At 33.0% G+C, this 18,515-nt stretch overlaps 1 protein-coding gene across 1 annotated transcript; it reads left to right on the top strand.

Annotated features, from left to right (window-relative positions):
- The first annotated feature begins 938 nt into the window (after positions 1-938).
- On the top strand, positions 939-4,959 carry LOC145100425 (IQ domain-containing protein IQM4-like). The gene is made up of 8 exons (XM_079037706.1): positions 939-1,318; positions 1,602-1,716; positions 2,416-2,481; positions 2,733-2,821; positions 2,904-2,991; positions 3,073-3,303; positions 3,392-3,493; positions 4,248-4,959. Exons 1-8 carry the CDS (start codon positions 990-992, stop codon positions 4,611-4,613), a joined length of 1,386 nt encoding a protein of 461 aa, XP_078893832.1. The 5' UTR covers positions 939-989; the 3' UTR covers positions 4,614-4,959.
- The last annotated feature ends 13,556 nt before the right edge of the window (positions 4,960-18,515 follow it).

Genomic DNA, 18,515 nt, shown 5'->3' on the forward strand with positions numbered 1-18,515 from the left:
TGAGCATGCTTTGAGGTCATGACTTCAGATCTAGACGTTAGTGGCCTCATGAGACTGAAAGTTCTCAGCTTTATCAAGTCTTGGCCTTTCCCCATGCCCTAGACCTCTTTTGGAGCTTAGTTTTGGTGTTTTTAGCTTCTTGACACCATACATGTACGTAAAGTTAGCAACTTTACGTGCTATTTTAGCCTTATGGGACCATATCTATGGTTTGGAAGTGTTGGACTCGATGGAAAGTGACTAAATAGATTAAGATTAAAGGGACTTGACGAGTTGTTCATCCAACTTGGAAAGTTGGATCGTAGTCCCCCGACCTTTCGGATTTCCGCATTATGAGATCTTTGGGAGTTGTACTCTGATAATATTTTTCTATGACATGTTTTAGTTATTTGAAATATTGGTATTTTATTATGAAATGAATTAACAATATGGATGTTTCATACTACTAGTTTTATACTTAATCAAAAAATAAAAATTGGTCTTGAATTTTGGGTTCTATTCATGTTATTAAGATAAAGATAATTATAAAAGTTGATTTTTTTCATATTTTCTCCTTAGAGAGAAAGAAGTGATCATAGTGTTATTTCTTATGTTAATATTTGATGTTGGTATACTAAACTTCTAACACCATGCGGATTTCCGCTTCAAGTATATACAGGGTCAGATCCATTTGGTTGACCAACGATTTAAAGTCTTGCATGAGTAATTCGGTTTTCACGATAGGTACGTACCCCGTAGGTTGAAGGACCAGACGTTGACAAATAACCCATATCATGGGCACAACGCGTTCCCTTTATTCCCAATACCACACTATTTGGAACAATCAATTTCACGTACTGCGTCTTTGACGGTTGCATCTCTTTCCACATGTTACTCTTCGTTCGCACACCTATAAATACTCCCTTCAAACCGACCAACCAAATCACCAAACGCCCATGTCAACCTTCTTCTGCTGCTGGTTTTTTGCGATTTTACCCTTCACGAGAATTATGTTCTTATTTCTTTTCTGGGTCTTGAAAAGGGTTCGTGAAAGCAGACTGTTTGGTTTCAAAAAAGTTAGTTCTACTGAACCAGAGAAGAAAACGCCATTGTCGACTCGCTGCACTTTAAAAAATCTTGTTCTTGATCAAGAAAACTTGTACAGAGCCTATGGCAATGGCTTCTGTGAGTTTGTTAGTCATCCGAGTCCTGTGGTTTTTTCGTCGGCAAGGCCCGTTAGTGAGCTCAATGCAGCAGCTCTTAGAATTCAGAAATTCTACAAGAGCTATCGAACTCGACGCAACCTTGCAGATTGTGCTGTTGTTGTTGAAGAATTATGGTTTGTTGATTATACTTGCTATGTTATCTCTTCTTTGTTAAAACGAAAAAAGTTTAATAGATTACGGTTTTTAATGGGCGTGATAATTAGCAACACTATTTTATCGCAAAACAAGCTTAAAAATCTCATCTTTTAATTGTGACACGTTCGATGGCTCTAAAAATGTTCTGTTACGTACCTGTTTATGTTATCTTAAGAAAATGTTCAAAATCTAGCTTAATGTGTTTTGAAATCTTTTCATATAAATATCAAAAGTTTAAGATCTTTTAAATGTTGTACATAGGTGGAAAGCTTTGGACTTTGCAGCTTTAAAGCGGAGTTCCGTGTCGTTTTTCTGCAACAACAAGCCCGAGAGCGCAGTCTCTCGATGGAGCCGAGCTCGTACCAGAGTTGCAAAGGTGCAATTCTGTAATCAGATTTTGTTTTTTATGGAAGACCTAGTCATATCTTTTTAGATTGATATTTCATGGAAGCTAGCTATCAAACGCTTATGCTTTTTTAAATAACTTTCAATAAAAATAAGATTGTTAATTTGATTCAAAATAATGAAAATTTGACAAGTTCTTGAATGCATGACCACGACTACATGTCTTCAAAGCAATTGAAGTTAATGAATTTGAACATTGACCAATTGACTGATTGAATATATATATATATATATATATATATATATATATATATATATATATATATATATATATATATATATATATAAAGAAAGTCTAAAGGTCTAATATCAACACATTTGAAATACGTAGATGTTGGAGATCAATTATGAAATAAGAAATAATATGAGTTCTAAAACAATAGCAAGAAGCTAACAATGAAAAAAATTGTGTTTTTTTAATTAAAATGAAGTCAATTTTAATGGTTTTATACCTAATATTAAACACATGACAGCCACATATTTACTTTTCCCATATATATATATATATATATATATATATATATATATATATATATATATATATATATATATATATATATATATATATATATATATATATATATATATATATATATATATATCCTTTTTAATTTATTTTTAACTTATAAAAATTTCAGTCATAAATTTGATCGAATGTTTTTTATTCTAGGTCGGGAAAGGCCTGTCTCAAGACAAAAATGCTCAAAAACTAGCCATTTGTCACTGGCTCGAAGCAGTAAGTATAAGGGTGATTCTATCTATGCCATACAACCTCGTTACTAAATATACAACCATATCTTAATTTTTTCAATACTTATATTATAAAACATGCGCCCCTATATAATTACTTTTTGTACACATGGTGATTTAACGCTTTTGTCATATCTACTAGTTGTGCAACTAGTAATGGGTGTATGATCAATAGTAACGCCCTAAAATGCAACCCTACTCTAAGTTTGCATGATAAAGAATTATGATTTTTTGTAGATTGATCCACGCCATCGTTATGGTCACAATTTGCAGTTATACTACAAGGTTTGGTTTACTAGCCAAAGCTCACAACCTTTCTTTTATTGGTAATCTTATTCTACCATTATTATTTGTTTTAATTAATTCATGTCAGACTCCAACCATGCATTTGTTTATGCTGGTTTTCAGGTTGGATGTTGGAGATGGTAGAGAAATAATGGTAGAAAAATGTCCCAGAAACGTATTACATTATCAATGCATCAAATATCTAGGACCTGTAAGACTCATTAATCATCATTATCATCATTTTATGTTAGAAAAAACAAGCTTGATATCATGATCGATACTATGAATGTAGAAAGAGAGGGAAGAGTACCAAGTGATTATCGAAAACGGGAAGTTAATGTACAAACAAAGTCGAAGATTAGTGAAAACCATCGATGGAACTAAATGGATCTTTGTACTTTGTACATCAAGAATATTGTACGTTGGTCAAAAGGAAAAGGGTCGATTTCAACATTCTAGTTTTCTAGCCGGAGGAGCCACTACTGCTGCCGGGAGGATGGTTGTTCACGATGGAGTCCTTGAGGTGTGTATACCATGCAAAAATTGTAACGGAAAACACATTTTGTCATTATCAACTAATCTTTTATCATACGTCCTATTTTGATATATAGGCTATATGGCCCTACAGTGGTCATTATCACCCAACGGAAGAAAACTTCAAAGAGTTCATTTGTTTTCTTGAACAACATCAAGTGGATTTGACTAATGTCAAGGTATTTGAACTAATTACTACATAAAAATTGTGTTTATTACATGAGTTTTTTCTTTTAAATTAATTTATATTTATTTCATTACATTGCAACATTGTATTTTCAATATATCATTTTACTAAAAAAAAATATTTCAATATCCTTCCTAATAAAATAAAATAATTTTGACACTTGTCATCGTTTTATGCATTATCATACATTTAATTTTGTGGTAATTTAGATTAAATTATATCCGTATTTCATTTTGTAGTTTTTTCCATTTTATTAAATTCGATATAATACTTAAATAAATATAGTAATAAATGTATATCCAATTTATTAATACAACTTTTCTTATAAGTTCTAAATTTTTAAATTTAATCCAATTATTTTAGTTTATTTATTTAAATTATTAGTTTAAATTTAAAAGATAAATAAACGTTTCAATTTTAATAATTAAATATTTTTTTCTTATAAATTTAAATTTAATAAATTATTAGATTTCATGTTTATTTTTTTGAATAAACCCATATAATACATTGCCTCTTGTACTTCCATTTTTTTTCCTTTTATGATATTACGCTTTAAAAAATATATCAAACTATAGTAGCAAAAAATGTTGCTTTCCATAACATTTTTATAAATTAATAGATTTTAAAATACAATATTGTAATCGAATGAAATGAAAACAAGATAACAAGATACTATAATAAACAAATTAATGAATTTATACTTTGATATTTCTTTCATTTAACCCTTAATATATTATACTATGTAGAAATGTCCTCTAGATGACGATGATCCATTTCTCAATGTTACTTGCAAAGAGAAGTCCAAGTCTAATAAAACACGCGGAAATCCACCAGTAAACATCAAACCTTTAAATGAAAATGTCAAATATCATTGCGAGAAAATGGGATTACAAGAACAAAGAAACGTCAAATCCCCAAAATGGACATCCGGGGTAGGTCCGAGGATTGGGTGTGTAAGAGAATACCCAACAAAACTACAATTTCAAGCACTTGAACAAGTCAATCTGTCACCAAGAAAAGTTTCTTCAATGTTTTCTAGCAATGGTCCAATTCCTTCCCCACGACCAAGTCCTCGTGTGCACCTTTCACCAAGACTTGCTAACATGAGCTGAAACACACTGAGCACAACAACTAAAACTTGGACCGATAATTATAGGATTAACAATTGATATGATAGTAATTAATATCTGAAAGAGTTCTCGGATGAAGTTAAATGATCTCTTCGAAATTGAAAAGTTGTTTGGAGAATATTGGATTAATTAACATAAAGCGTAGGGGTGGTAAGAGTACATATTATTCAATGTAAACGCCTGTGGAAAGTGTGTTTTCGTTTGTTGATGGGCAGTGCATGCATATACATTTTCGTCCATATTTTATTATTATTGTTATTATTCTTTTTGATTTTAAGAACATGTTTATAATATTAATTCTATGTGGTTTTTTTGCTTGTAAGAAGAACAAGTTTATATTATTAGTTCTTTCGTCAAAAAGTTTATTATTATTCTTTTTCTTAGGCTCGCTCAATACGTTATTGTTAGTGACTATAGAAACTGTTGTATAAGGTATTCCTTGAATTTCTCTATGATCTGTATGGCTTCCATTTGATTCTTACATTCTTGTAATAATATATCATTCTTTACTAACTCATCATTAATTACAAGCAACGACACCTATTGTTCAAGGTAGGTGTTGGAAAATAACGTGCCACAAACAAGAAATGTATGGTATTTTTAATTAGAGCATTGGATGTGGGTAACAAGGTGCAACACCAAGTTGTGTCACCTACATGTCACATAAACAAATGGTGTTATAACACCAAGTGGGAAAATGCGCAAGAAGACGCAACACCAATTTTTTTAAAATAAATATTTTTATTTTTGTATTATTTATTTTTTTTGCTATTTCGTTTTTTTTTTTACTATTTTTTTGGTTTTCGTTTTTTTTTCTTTTTGCGTTTTTTTAATAACTAATATATTTTTTATAAAACATATAATTTTAAAAACAAAAAAAGACATAATATTTAAAATCTAAAATTCCGATTACAATTAACAAAACATAATTTTAAATCTAATTTAATAACTAAAATATCATTCAAATTACTACTAAAACGACACCAATCCTAATTAATCCAAATATTTTTTTCCTAATTTGTTCGTTCATCGTTTGTATCACCGCTAGATCAGCAGACGCTAAACCCTCCTCGCTTGTCCGAAGAATTGACGGTTGATGTGTCATTAGTTTCCTCTCTTTTTGTTCATACTTCTCTCGTGCCTGCCTTAGGAAAGGAACTCTAAATGACGACGTTTCAACTCATTTTTTTCTTTTATTAATAAATTGTGCTCGTCGAATTTGGCTCTTATTTCCGCCGCATCTTTTGCTCTCGTCTCCGCCTCCTCCGCATGTCTTGTAGCGTGCCTCGCTTTGTCGTGTCCGGGCGGTTGTCGTGGTGGGGATATCTCTTGGATATCATCCGGGATGTCATCGTCATCGACATTTAGGTCGATGTTAGTTCGTGCGTCCAACACGTCGACCGAGCTAGAATTGCGAGACCTTTTGGATTGAACCTCCGACGATGTAGGCGTTTTATTCCACTTTGGATCCGCTCGCAACAATTCCCATGATTTTTCAAAGTCGAAAACATGACTCATTTCGACCCGATATTGTTCCTTAGCAGATTTGAACAAATCGAAATCGTTGGTTCCACTTTGTTGTTGCGCCTCAAGCCGGTTGTATTACCGTTGAATTTGTTGCACAGCTTAGTTATCATACCCCATTTGCTGCTCAACATGTCGTTGTTGCGATACGGATTTTTCTTTAAAATAGCGTGAAACTTGTCGAGCACCGGCCCCCAATAAGCTCTTTTTTTTCATTCCATTTCCGCGAAGTTCATTTTTTGAAGTAGCACACCAAACCACCGTCAAAGCGTATTCCTCCTCCGGTGTCCACCATTGTGGAACGTCTGCATTTTCTATTTCTACCGCTATTGATTTCCCTTTTGATTTTCTTTTACCTTTCCCTTTCTTACTACTTCCCGCTTCCACTTGAACTGATGGTTGTGATGTAAGCGACGGTTGATTGGTTGTTTGTTGCATCGAACCAAAAGTAGAGAAAAGATTTTGCTGTAAATTTGGGTTTTGACCAAATTGATTTTGTTGAACGTAAGGTGAGTTGGGAAATTACAGTGGCGGTGAAAAGGGATTGAAAGTGGCACCTTGGTATGGATTTGTGGCGAACCTTGAGACGAAAAAAGATTGAAATAATTTTCATACCCCACAAATCCGAGAGACGAAATTGTGTTTGTGTTTGATGATGGAGGGGGGGTATTTGGGTTTTGCTCCATTTTTTGATTAACAAAGTGTAGAAAATATAGAGAGAATTTTAAAAAGATATGTAAACTTTAAATTAAAAAGAGTATATATATATATATATATATATATATATATATATATAGGAGTAGGATCAAATGAGAACACCTAAAATGTTGAGAACGCGAGAACAGATCTGGACCATCTAATTTTTAAGATATGTGGCTATTATTAATTGTTAATTTTCAAATTATTAATACATTTAAATTTTAATTTTTAAATTAAAGAAAATTATAAAGGCTATTAAAGTAAATAAGCATTACCCTAATTTTGTAAACTCCTATAATTACTCTCTGCCTCTTTTGACCTAATCGTCGTGTGTAAATCGGTAGTCTTCTTCCCCAATTGCCCATGATAAACGAACGCAGACTCAAAACTACTCGTGAAACACAAAAAGTCCATAAATCCAATTTTATTTGTTCTGAACATCACACTCCCGATTGCGAATCTATGTCAATACCTGAATCCAATCTTTCCAAACATAGGCTCGATTCCGATTGCAAATATGAGTTACAATTTCGAGATCTCGTTTCTGATTACATTCGCAGGTGAGACATTGGAACCAAAAAGTCCACAAATCCAATTTTAACTTTTTAATTGACCGTCCCGATTCCAAGTCAGTCGACAATATACTCCATAAAGTCAGTCGAAGAGAAGAAGAAAAGAGAATGGAAGCAGCGGGATGTGGGGTCTGCCATTGGTTTTCGGTGACAAAGCCCCGATATTGGGTTGTTTGGTGATCGAGAAGGGCAGCAACGATTCAAAAATAGGTAAGGGTTCCTTTTTTTTGTTCTTGTTTGATTTGGAAGAACTCGATAGGCTCAAGTGGGTCTTTGAAGGCTCAAGTGGCAGCCCTTACAATTAATGGAAGAGATAGCCACACAAAGTTGTAATCAGATTCAAGGTAAAAGGTTGTGCACATAAGCTGTTTGATGATATGCGTGAGAGGGGTATTCATTTATGAATAGGAGGGTATTCATTTGTTAATAACAATGTATTCATTTGTAAATAGCAATGTAATCATGTGTGAATGAGTGTATTTTATTTATGATTAGAGGTATTGTTTTATTCACTTGTGTATACCAAGGTATTCATTTGTTAATAACAATGTATTCATTTGTAAATAGCAATGTAATCATGTGTGAATAAGTGTAGTTAGTTATGATTAAATGTATTCTTTTATGAAGAAATGATAATTTTTACACCCCTTTTATTTTCAGTTGATTAAAAGAAAGGAAGTGAATTATTTGTAAATTGATATGTATTCATTTGTGATTGCAGTAGTATTAGTTTTTTTGAAAAAAAAAATCGTTTATGACTACAAATGTATTTATTTGGGGTTGGATTTTTATTAATTTTTTTGAAAAAAAAAAACATGAAAGATGAGAATAAAAAAATTTAAGAGATTTTTTTTTAGTTTTAATTTTTTTTTTTTGATAAAAATGTTTTTTATATTTCATTAATAAGAAAAATAAAAAATCAAATATCTCATTTTTTGATAACTGATCCTAAATTTAAGGGAATTTGATTAATTTTATTTTATTTTAATTTAATTAAAATATGCAATTACTTATATGCCCGTATATATTGATTGGTCCAGAACTGTTCTCGCGTTCTCAACCTTTTAGGTGTTCTCATTTGATCATTTCCATATATATATATATATATATATATATATATATATATATATATATATATATATATATATATATATATATATATATATATGAAAAAAGGTAAAAAAGATTTTTTTAAATTGAATATCGACCGTTTGCAAACGGTCATAAAAAGCAACGGTAAAAATAACCGTTTCACTTTGTCATAACGCCTACGAGAATTGCTCCACGAGATGCAACGAGTTGGGGGGGCGGTGTTCTCCCCGTCATGACGGCATTGTCGTGTGTCACGTCATCCGGTTATATCTCGTTGTTGGCTCATACCGCACCGTCTTATAAATAAGCATATGATGTCACACAATGAAAAATATTATAATCGAATAAAATAAATAATATATTTATAGTGGATAAGTTTATTATTAACAACTAAAAAATAAGTAAATAATATTTGGTTATTATTTATTGATATAAAGTGAAATTACTAAATAAAGGAGTTGATCAAATTAAATAAAATAATTTATTTAATTAAAAGTTATTTAATTAATGAAAGGCTTAATAAGTAAAGAAAAGATAAATTGCACCATATGAGTTGTCCATGTCAATCAGTCTCAAGCCCCATATGAAACGTCAATCGCGAAATAATAGTAATATTTTGAAAGTTTTGGGTTTTGAACAGCAGACCTCTTGCATGTAATTACACTCCTCAATCATCAATGGGCTCTTATCTTGGAGGTAAGAATTACTGAATATATTTGAGATACTAAAGTTTGTTAGCAAAAAAAAAAAAAAAAAAAAAAAAAAAAAAAAAAAAACTTGAAAAGTCTCACTTAATAGGATTGACTACACCCATCCAACATCTTAATGTTTAAGGAAGTTGATAAGTTACTAAAAGAAATAAGTCAATATAGTTGAAACCCTAACATTTCCCTTCTGCATTCAAAATTAGTGCATCTCGCTCCCGCAATTGTGTGGTCGATGGCTTCAAGCCAAGAAAGAAAGAGGATCAAGCTTTGATAAGTTGGAAAGTTAGGAATATTTGTTCTAAGCTTTGTTTGGATACTAATAGAGGTAATATATTCATGATTTTATGTTCTCCAACATAAAAGGTCTCTATAGTTAAGATATTGAAATCCAAACTCCACCCCCTACGGTGCGACTATTGGTTTATTTTAGTTATCATTGTATCCCTTATTGGGATTCAAAATTTAAAAATGAGTTATCTTTTGTTATGCTTGATTAATTAATGGGGTGTTTGACTTATCTTTTGAGACCAAAAGTCCTTTTAGGAAAAATAAAAGATAAAAGATGTTTGGTAAAAACACTTTTAAAAGCTATTTTTGATTTTGGATATAAGAAAAAACAATTTTTTGGAAAAGTCGGGAACCTGACTTTTTGCAATTTTTCTTAAAAAGACTTTGGGTCTCTCAAAAGATAAGCCAAACACACCCACTCTTTTTGGAATCAACTTATCCCCATCAAAATATGTTTAAATAAAAAGTTGAGTTTCATAACATTTTCATGATTTAGATTATTTTACTATATGTAAATTATTACTAGCACTATTATTTCATATACATGATTTAATAACAAATCATTAAGTTTTCTATTCATAGGATGTTGATGTGTTCATGTGTTGTTTTTGCTAAGCTGTACATATTTTAGTTGTTTAATTACTAATATTACTAACGTCAAGTGGATAACCGCCTACCCAATTTCAACCATAGTTTAGATGAAATATTGACCGTAATAACTTGCTATTTATAGGTTTTTGGCGGTTCCTTCTTCTCCCCCACATTCTAAGTTCTACACGATCGTCGGTTGTCCCACAACCATTCTCCTATGTAAATCGGTAATTGCATCTCCCGACCTTAATTCTCTCCACCACGTTCCAATAACTGTATGCATATAAATAGAGAGGATACTGAGGGAGAACGAGAGACCGGTTGTTGCTCTCTCCCCCACTCTATCACAAATCATTATTCCCCAATTTCTCACGACAATAGAGATAGCAATGAAGCCCACTGAAGTTACATCTAGTTTGATTGATTTTTGCAGGTACTTTGATCAATTGTTCCTCCCACATTCCAGCTCGTCACTAAATCTACATGAAATTATTGATCTTACTAGTGAGGTTCATGAACAAAAATTGAAAAGCATAAGGATTTAAATTGAGTTTTGTTTTTTCGGTATACTCAACATCTTAATTTCATGCCTTTTTCTTCCTCTAACCCCTCTTCTATAAACTTTCTACAATCTACTTTTCGTTATAGTCTATATGGGTTTTGATTTGACATCTTTGGTATCTGTTTCAAGGTATTTCTAAATTTCCTTGCATATTTGTTCTTATTTGTTTCTAATACATAAACAGTGCTTGCCAACTGTTTGTGGAAATGCCCAAGTGAAACTGGATTTTGCATTTGTGCTAGAATTAAGGTTTGGGTATGTATGCTTCATTTTGTTGGTGGTGGTAAAACTAACAGTGTGTAGTTTGTAGCCGAGCTCCATGATTTTTTGTGTGAGGATTTGGTGAGATTGTATCCAGATGTTAAAAAGATTTGGTTAAAATATCACTTCCCATATTCTTAATATGCAAGTCTTTCTATTGGTCTACAACACCGATTTGTTTTAGTTGTTTAAGAGCTAAATACAAGAAATAGAAATCAACTTTCATTTATTTATTTATTATATCATGTTACTCTCATTTCGTTTTCTTACAACATTATATCCTCAATCTTTTTTCTTTCTAAGAACTTGTATTTTATAAGATTGATCTTTGTATTTGGGTAATGTTTCCATCATTTGAAAATGATAGTTGCACCCATGTGGATCTTACTTTACACCTCAAAGTTATTGTTGAAGATATGGGAATTGGATTTAAAGGAATTGGTTTCCAGCCAAAATTGGAAAGAACATATATACCTATAATTCCTAAGGTAAACATTTATTCTCATTCGAAATTCCATCCATTCTCATTCTAAATTTCATCCATCACAATCCTTGGCATATGCAGTGAAACCGACTATTAGTTTTACTGAGTGGATGACTCCAACAGCTGACAAAATTAAGGAATTGTATGATGGTCAGCCTTTGTCAAGCTCTTGTTTCTTCATCAGAGGTAAACATTCTACCAAATTGAATCAGGGTTATTTTTTATTAGAAATTTTTATCTGAATTGTCATGTTCAGATCATGTGTTTGCCCAACTTTCTGCATTTAATCTTGACTCGTACTTCAGTCTTTGTAATTTTTAGTTTATGGATCTGAATTTGATTTTTTTGGTTTATGTTGGTAAGAGTGTTTTCATGTTTGTTTGTTGTTTTAGTGGTTGGTGTATTGGCAAAAGGTAAGTATTTTATTCTATTTGTGGCTTTAAAGGTATTAGTGTAGGACTTCATTTTTCTTCTTTGTATATTCTTGTAATAAAAAGGTTAGTAGTAAACATAGTGGATGAGGCTCGAGTTGGACTCGATTCCCTTAAACAGATTCATCGTTTATTCCCTGGGTACAACAACCTTAACAGTGTGTACTGTCGTATATATCCACTTGCCTGAAAGAATCGTCAGAAGCAGGTGTACAGAGAAGGAGGAGGAAGAAGAGTATTTTCATTCATGTGTAGAATGAGATAGTGGAGATCTCCTTTGATAGTTGAACATGTAACATAAATAAATCAATTAGTGATACGGAATTGATTAAGTCATTAAATGCCAATAAATGCCATTAAATACATAATTAATGCATCCGTTACAAAATTCAAAATATGGACCAAAATTGTCAACTTTAGAAAAAACGAGGGTTGCACGAGCCTGAGTTTTCGGAGTTGCATTCGTATCCGCGGGTCGTGCCCATTCGCAAGTTCGGTGATTTTTGGTCTACAAAATCCAATATTTGTACCCCCCCCACCCCACCTGTGCGGGTAGGTATTGAAGTAAAACCATACACACAAGCTTGTAAGCCTTTCATGCATTCAACCTTATAAACCTAGTTGAGTTTGGTCTTTCTACCAATGTGGGACTCATTCCCACATTCATCTGTTTGCTAACTTTATTTCTCAAATACCAGTCTTTGAGTATCGATATCTCATTCACATATACTCCATTTTGGACATATAATATATTGTTTCGAAGCTCTCACTATGGAGAACACAAATCCACTTAGAGTTAACTATATATACAGCATATGTATATATTTATATATGTCCAAAGTTAGTAAAAATATAAATATTTATACTAAATTTTCCAACAATCCCCTACATGAATGGAGATCGATCTCTGCACATCAAATTTCCAAATGAAATTTTTCAATAGTTGAATCCTGTATAGGATGGGTAGGTATCACCCTTTGAACCCTCCCTTAAGAACTACACTCAATCTTTTAGCAGTCAGTAGATCTCCATGTATTTGAACTGAGCTGCGATTTGTGTAGACGACAATGCAATTCTCATAGGACTATCCTTGACAAGGACATATCCTCATAGACGTGTTCGTTTTGGGCATGAACATTAACCTGGTTATGCAAGAGCTTTAGGAATTGTGCCCCCATAATTCCCTTCGAAGCGACCCTATTTCATTTTCACATAGGTAATTCCAAGAATCATTAAAAACCATAGGTTTATCCTAATTTTGTCGCTATATATAAGAATGGACTAGGAAGGAATGTTCACTTCCCCCATAGTGACCTGCCTTACTCATACAACTAGGTTTTCCTTTTGAACCCATATCATGGGATCTCCAGTCTTCTGGTTAAGGTTTCCTTCGTATGAATTTATTCATTCATGGGCTTTAGTCCCATTCCTCTTAACGACTAATAAACTACATATATACTCAAGTATTTTGTAAGCGGATCTACAATGTTATCCTTTGGCTTCACCCAGTCAACTGTGATAACCCCTGTAGAGATTAGTTATCGTATTGTTTTATGTCTATGTCTAATATGCCTTGATTTCCCATTATACATTGTACTTTCAGCTCTACCAGTTCTCGATTGGTTATCATAATGTATACATATGTTTGTTACCATCTTAGGCCATTCGGTAATGTTCTCTACAAATTGATGTAGCCACTCCGCCTCTTCAGCATAAATATCTAAGACGATAAATTCATATTCCATCATAGACCTGGATATAACTGTTTTCTTGGATGATTTCCAAGCTATAGCAGCACCTCCAAGTGTAAACACATATCCACTCGTAGATCTTGAATCTTTTATGTCAGATATCCAATTTGCATCAGTATATCCTTCTATAACTACTGGATGTCTGCCATAGTGCAGTCCAGATTGTCACGTGTATCTCACATACCTTATCAGCCTAGTAATACTCTTCCAATGTTCAGAACTAGGTTCACTAGTATATATACTTAGTCTGCTCACAACATATGCTAAGTTAGGTCTGGTACAACTCATTAGATACATCAGACTGGCAATAATTCTTGAATATTCCACTTGATTAACACTATCACCTCTATTTTTACGTAGATGTTGACTTGTGTCAATTGGAGTTCTAGTTATGCTAGTATCTCCCTTAGAAATTATTTTCAAGAATTTTATCTATATAGTGTGTTTGACTTAAAATCAAACCACTATGGGTTCTTATGATCTTGACACCAAGAATCACATCCGCTAAACCCATATCTTTCATGTTGAACCTGGATTTCAACATATCCTTCATGGATCTTATCATCTTGTCATCATTACCAGTAGTAAGCATATCATCAACATATAAACACAAGATGACATAACCATGAGTGGTGTTTTTCACATAGATACACTTATCACATTCATTGATTCAAAAGCCACTTTCCATCATGACTTAATCAAACTTTTGATGCCATTGTTTTGGAGTTTGTTTTAATCTATATATAGACTTAACAAGTTTACAAACCTTTTTCTCCTGTCCTGAGGAAATGAATCCCTCAGGTTGCTCCATATAAATTTCTTCTTCCAACTCTCTATTTAGGAAAGCAGTTTTCAAATCCATTTGATGAACTTGTAGGTTTCTAATAGTTGTAATGGCAATAACTAATCTAATGGATGTTATTTGTGTTACCGGCAAATACGTATCAAAGTAATCTAGACCTTCATTTTATCTATAACCTTTTATTACTAGTCTTTCCTTGTATTTATCAATATTGTCATCATGTTTCATCTTTCTCTTAAAAATCCGACGGGAACCAAGTGGCTTGCTACCTAGAGGTAGATCCACTAGTTCCCATGAATGATTTTGTAAGATAGATTCTACCCCATTTTTATGGCTTCTTTCCATTGAGGTCCCTCATAAGAAGTAACCGTCGATCTCTTGGTATGTTTTAGGCTGACTTTCCACCACATAGGTGTAAAAATCATCACCAAATGATTTTTCAACTTTATCCCTCTTAATTCTTTTGAGTTCTATCTCTTCTTCCTCGGATTGAGCTTGTTCTTCCTCTCGAATAGCTTCACTATTTGGTAAAGATGGGCTTTCAACATCCTTGTTCAAACAAGGAAATACATCTTCAAAGAATGAAGCATTCCTTGATTCCATTATGGTATTCTTGTGTTTTTCAGGATTCTTAGAATCATGCACAAGAAAACAATAAGCACTACTACTTTGTGCATACCCAATGAATACACAATCCACTGTTTTAGGACCTAATTTTTGTACCTTAGGCGGTGGTACAACAACTTTAGCTAGGTACCCCCACACTCATCAGTACTTATATAATGGCTTTCTTCCCATCCAAAGTTCATATGGTGTTTCATCCTTTTCTTTGCGAGGTATCTTATTTAGAAGATAGTTAGCCGAGAAAATTGCTTCCCCCCCCCCCACATTGACTGGTTTACACCCGAACTAATTATTATGGTGTTAACCATTTCTTTCAAGGAACGGTTCTTTCTTTTAGCAATTCCATTGGATTGAAGTGAATAGGGTGATGTGAATTCATGACGAATTCCATTTTTCGCAATGAATCCAGCATAAGGAAAAACATATTCTCCACCCTATCACTTCTAACTACTTTAATTCTCTTGTTGAGTTGATTCCCAACTTCATTTTTGTACAAGATAACTTTTCTATTGCTTCATCTTTACTCTTAAGTAAATATATGTAACAATATTTCATGTTATCATCGATGAACATAATGAAGTATTTGTTCCCACCTTGAGTGGGAATTTATTTTATATCACACACATTAGTGTGAATTAAATCAAGAGGTTCGGTGTTTCTTTTGATTGTTTGGAAAGATAATCTAGTTTGTTTGGCTTCAACACATGCAGGACATTTATGATTTGAGTCAATATTAAGTTTTGGTATGTATTCTAGTTTAATTAATTGTTTAATAGAATTGTAATTTACATGTCTTATGCGACCATGCCAAACATTTGAACACTGAAGCAAATAAGCAGAACTGGAACTTGCTTTATTCATTTTGTTTGTCATCATTACATTCAATTTTAACATGTAATTCAAGGCATATCCTTTCCCCAAAAACATACCCTTCTAAGGAAACCAAACTGATTCAACAAGCTTAAAACCAAACTGACTCAAAAAACCACCTAACACTAGATTCTTACGAAGTTCAGGAACATACAAAAGATCCCTAAGTTTCACATCTTTCCTCGGAGTCATTTTTAGAACGACATCACCAACACCTTTGATATTCACAGTAGATGCATTTCCCATGTAGAGCTTTTCACCATCTTCAACTTCCTTGTAGGTATAGAAAAAATCTTATCATGACACACATGACGAGTAGCCCCTGTGTCAACCCACCACTCCTTTGAATTTGTATTCATGAGATTAACCTCACAGACCATATTCGTGAGATCAGTTATCATGGCCACCAACTCCACGTTATCATCCATAATGTTTGCTTGACGGTTTTCCCGCTTAGGTTGCGGGCACTCCGAAGCCTTGTGACCCGGTTGGCCATAATTGTAGCACTTCAACTTCTTCTTGAAAATTTTTGCCTTGGGGCCTAAGTATTTTTCCCTTTGCTTTCCTTTTGTGATGACCCTTGCTTTTGCTCTTAGAAGTTTGACCAGCTTCAAGCATATGAAGCTTAGAAGATCAACTTCATTTCCTTTCTTCAAAGCCACTCAATGGTCTTCTTTAATGAGAAGACGTACCACTAGTTCCTCCATAGAAATCTCATTTCGCTTATGCTTAAGGTAGTTTTTGAAGTCTATCCAACCGCGAGGAAGTTTTTCAACCACTGATGCAACTTGGAAAGACTCATTAAGATCCATACCTTCTACATTGTTATCATGTATAATGACCTGAATGTCTTGGACTTGACTCATAAAAGATTTTGAGTCAACCATTTTGTATTCCAAGAACTTAGCAACAACATGCTTCTTGGTACCAGCATCTCTGTCTTATACTTCCTTTCCAAAGACTCCCATAGTTCCTTAGCAGTTGCAAATTTACAATAGACATTATAAAGTGCATCAGTTAGCCCATTCAACACATAGTTGCGGCACATAAATTCTGAATGCTTCCAAGCATCCACGACATTCACAGATTGAGCATCAGCCTGCCCCTCAACAATTACAGGAGCAGTTTTTGTTAGGAACCGAGCCAAGTTCAAAGTGGTCAAGTAGAATAACATCTCCTGTTGCCACCTCTTGAAGTTTAGACCAGAAAATTATTCAAGTCGCTCAGCATGATTAGCCATGATCTTTGGAACATGTTCATTTTGGGTTCACAACAGGGTTACCCGCAGTAGCAGGGGTTCCAGTAGCAATAGGAGTTCCAGTCATTCTAAAAGAATTGTAATCACAGTTAAATTGATTACAAAAAAAAAATTGGCACACAATAAATTTAGAATAAGAAGAACAAAAACGAAAGAAACGAAAGATTTAGGACAAAGAAAATTTTGTTTAAGACTGTTATTGTAGGACTTCATTTTTCTTCTTTATATATTCCTGTAATAAAAAGGTTAGTAGTAAATGTAGTGGCTGAGGCTCGAGTTAGACTCGATTCCCTTAAAAAAAATTCGTCGTCTATTCCTAGGGTACAACAGCCTTAACAGTGTGTACTGTCGGATATATCCACTTGCCTGAAGAATAGTCGGAAGGTGGTGTACAGAAAAGGAGGAGGAAAAAAGAGTATTTTCATTCATATGTAGAATGAGACAGTGGTCTCCTTTTATAGTTGAACATGTAATGGAATCAATTTGTGATACGGAATTGATTGAGGCATTAAATGACAATAAATATCATTAAATACGTAATTAATGCATCCGTTAGAAAATTCAAAATAGAGACCCAAATTTTTAAGTTTAGCAAAAATGAGGGTTGCCCAACCCCAAGTTTTCGAAGTTGCATTTGTGTCCTCAGGTCGTGCCCTTGCAAAGTTCGATGATTTTTGAAAGATCAAGTATGTTCAACAGTTATATTAAAGTGATATTGCTAAATAACGTATGATACTAATGGGTCACACTAACAACAACTTGATACAATTGATTATTTATTAGAAATTGATTTTAATAAATAGTCAATAAAACTCTATTAATTAAATTGGAAATTATGCGTTTTATGGAAATAATAAATTTCATTAGCATGTAGCATTATATTATTTCATATGGTATGAATTAATAAGTCATGCACAACTTTTTGGACTAATGGAAAACCTTTTGTCTTTTACTCAAAAGACAAAGTTTATATTTTATAAACCTTGAGTTTATAATATTTAAACTAAATTTCATCTTCTTTATGCAATTTTTGAGATTTGCGTAAAAAAAGTGTATGACTTGTTTAATCATGCTTTAAAGGCATGGGAGACATGCTTATGACAATAGGTACAAGTTTGCTTAAAGTTTTAAGAACCAATGGTTAATACCTTCACTTTTTGCATATAAATATGAGGCTTGCAATTTGGCTAGTGATAATCCTTCTTCCTTTGTAAACAATGGCCGAAAGTTCCTCCTCTCCATCTCATTCTCTCTTAATTAGTAAAGAACACTTAAAGTTACTTGCATCTTCAAGCCTTCTTTAAGTTCATATTGGTTATGAACTTAAAGCTTAAGGGTTTAAGGGTTTTGGACTAGCATCTACATCAA

This window comes from Lactuca serriola, chromosome 4 (genome assembly GCF_051521515.1).
Source record: "Lactuca serriola cultivar US96UC23 chromosome 4, Lser_US96UC23_V15, whole genome shotgun sequence".
Lineage (NCBI taxonomy): Eukaryota > Viridiplantae > Streptophyta > Magnoliopsida > Asterales > Asteraceae > Lactuca > Lactuca serriola.

Bases quoted from the DNA above. Each gene is read 5' to 3' on its own strand.
- LOC145100425 (XM_079037706.1), top strand. From the start codon at position 990: ATGTTCTTATTTCTTTTCTGGGTCTTGAAAAGGGTTCGTGAAAGCAGA. The intron at 1,717-2,415 runs GTGCAATTCTGT...TTTTTATTCTAG, and splicing joins CTCGTACCAGAGTTGCAAAG to GTCGGGAAAGGCCTGTCTCA. The intron at 3,494-4,247 runs GTATTTGAACTA...TATACTATGTAG, and splicing joins TGGATTTGACTAATGTCAAG to AAATGTCCTCTAGATGACGA.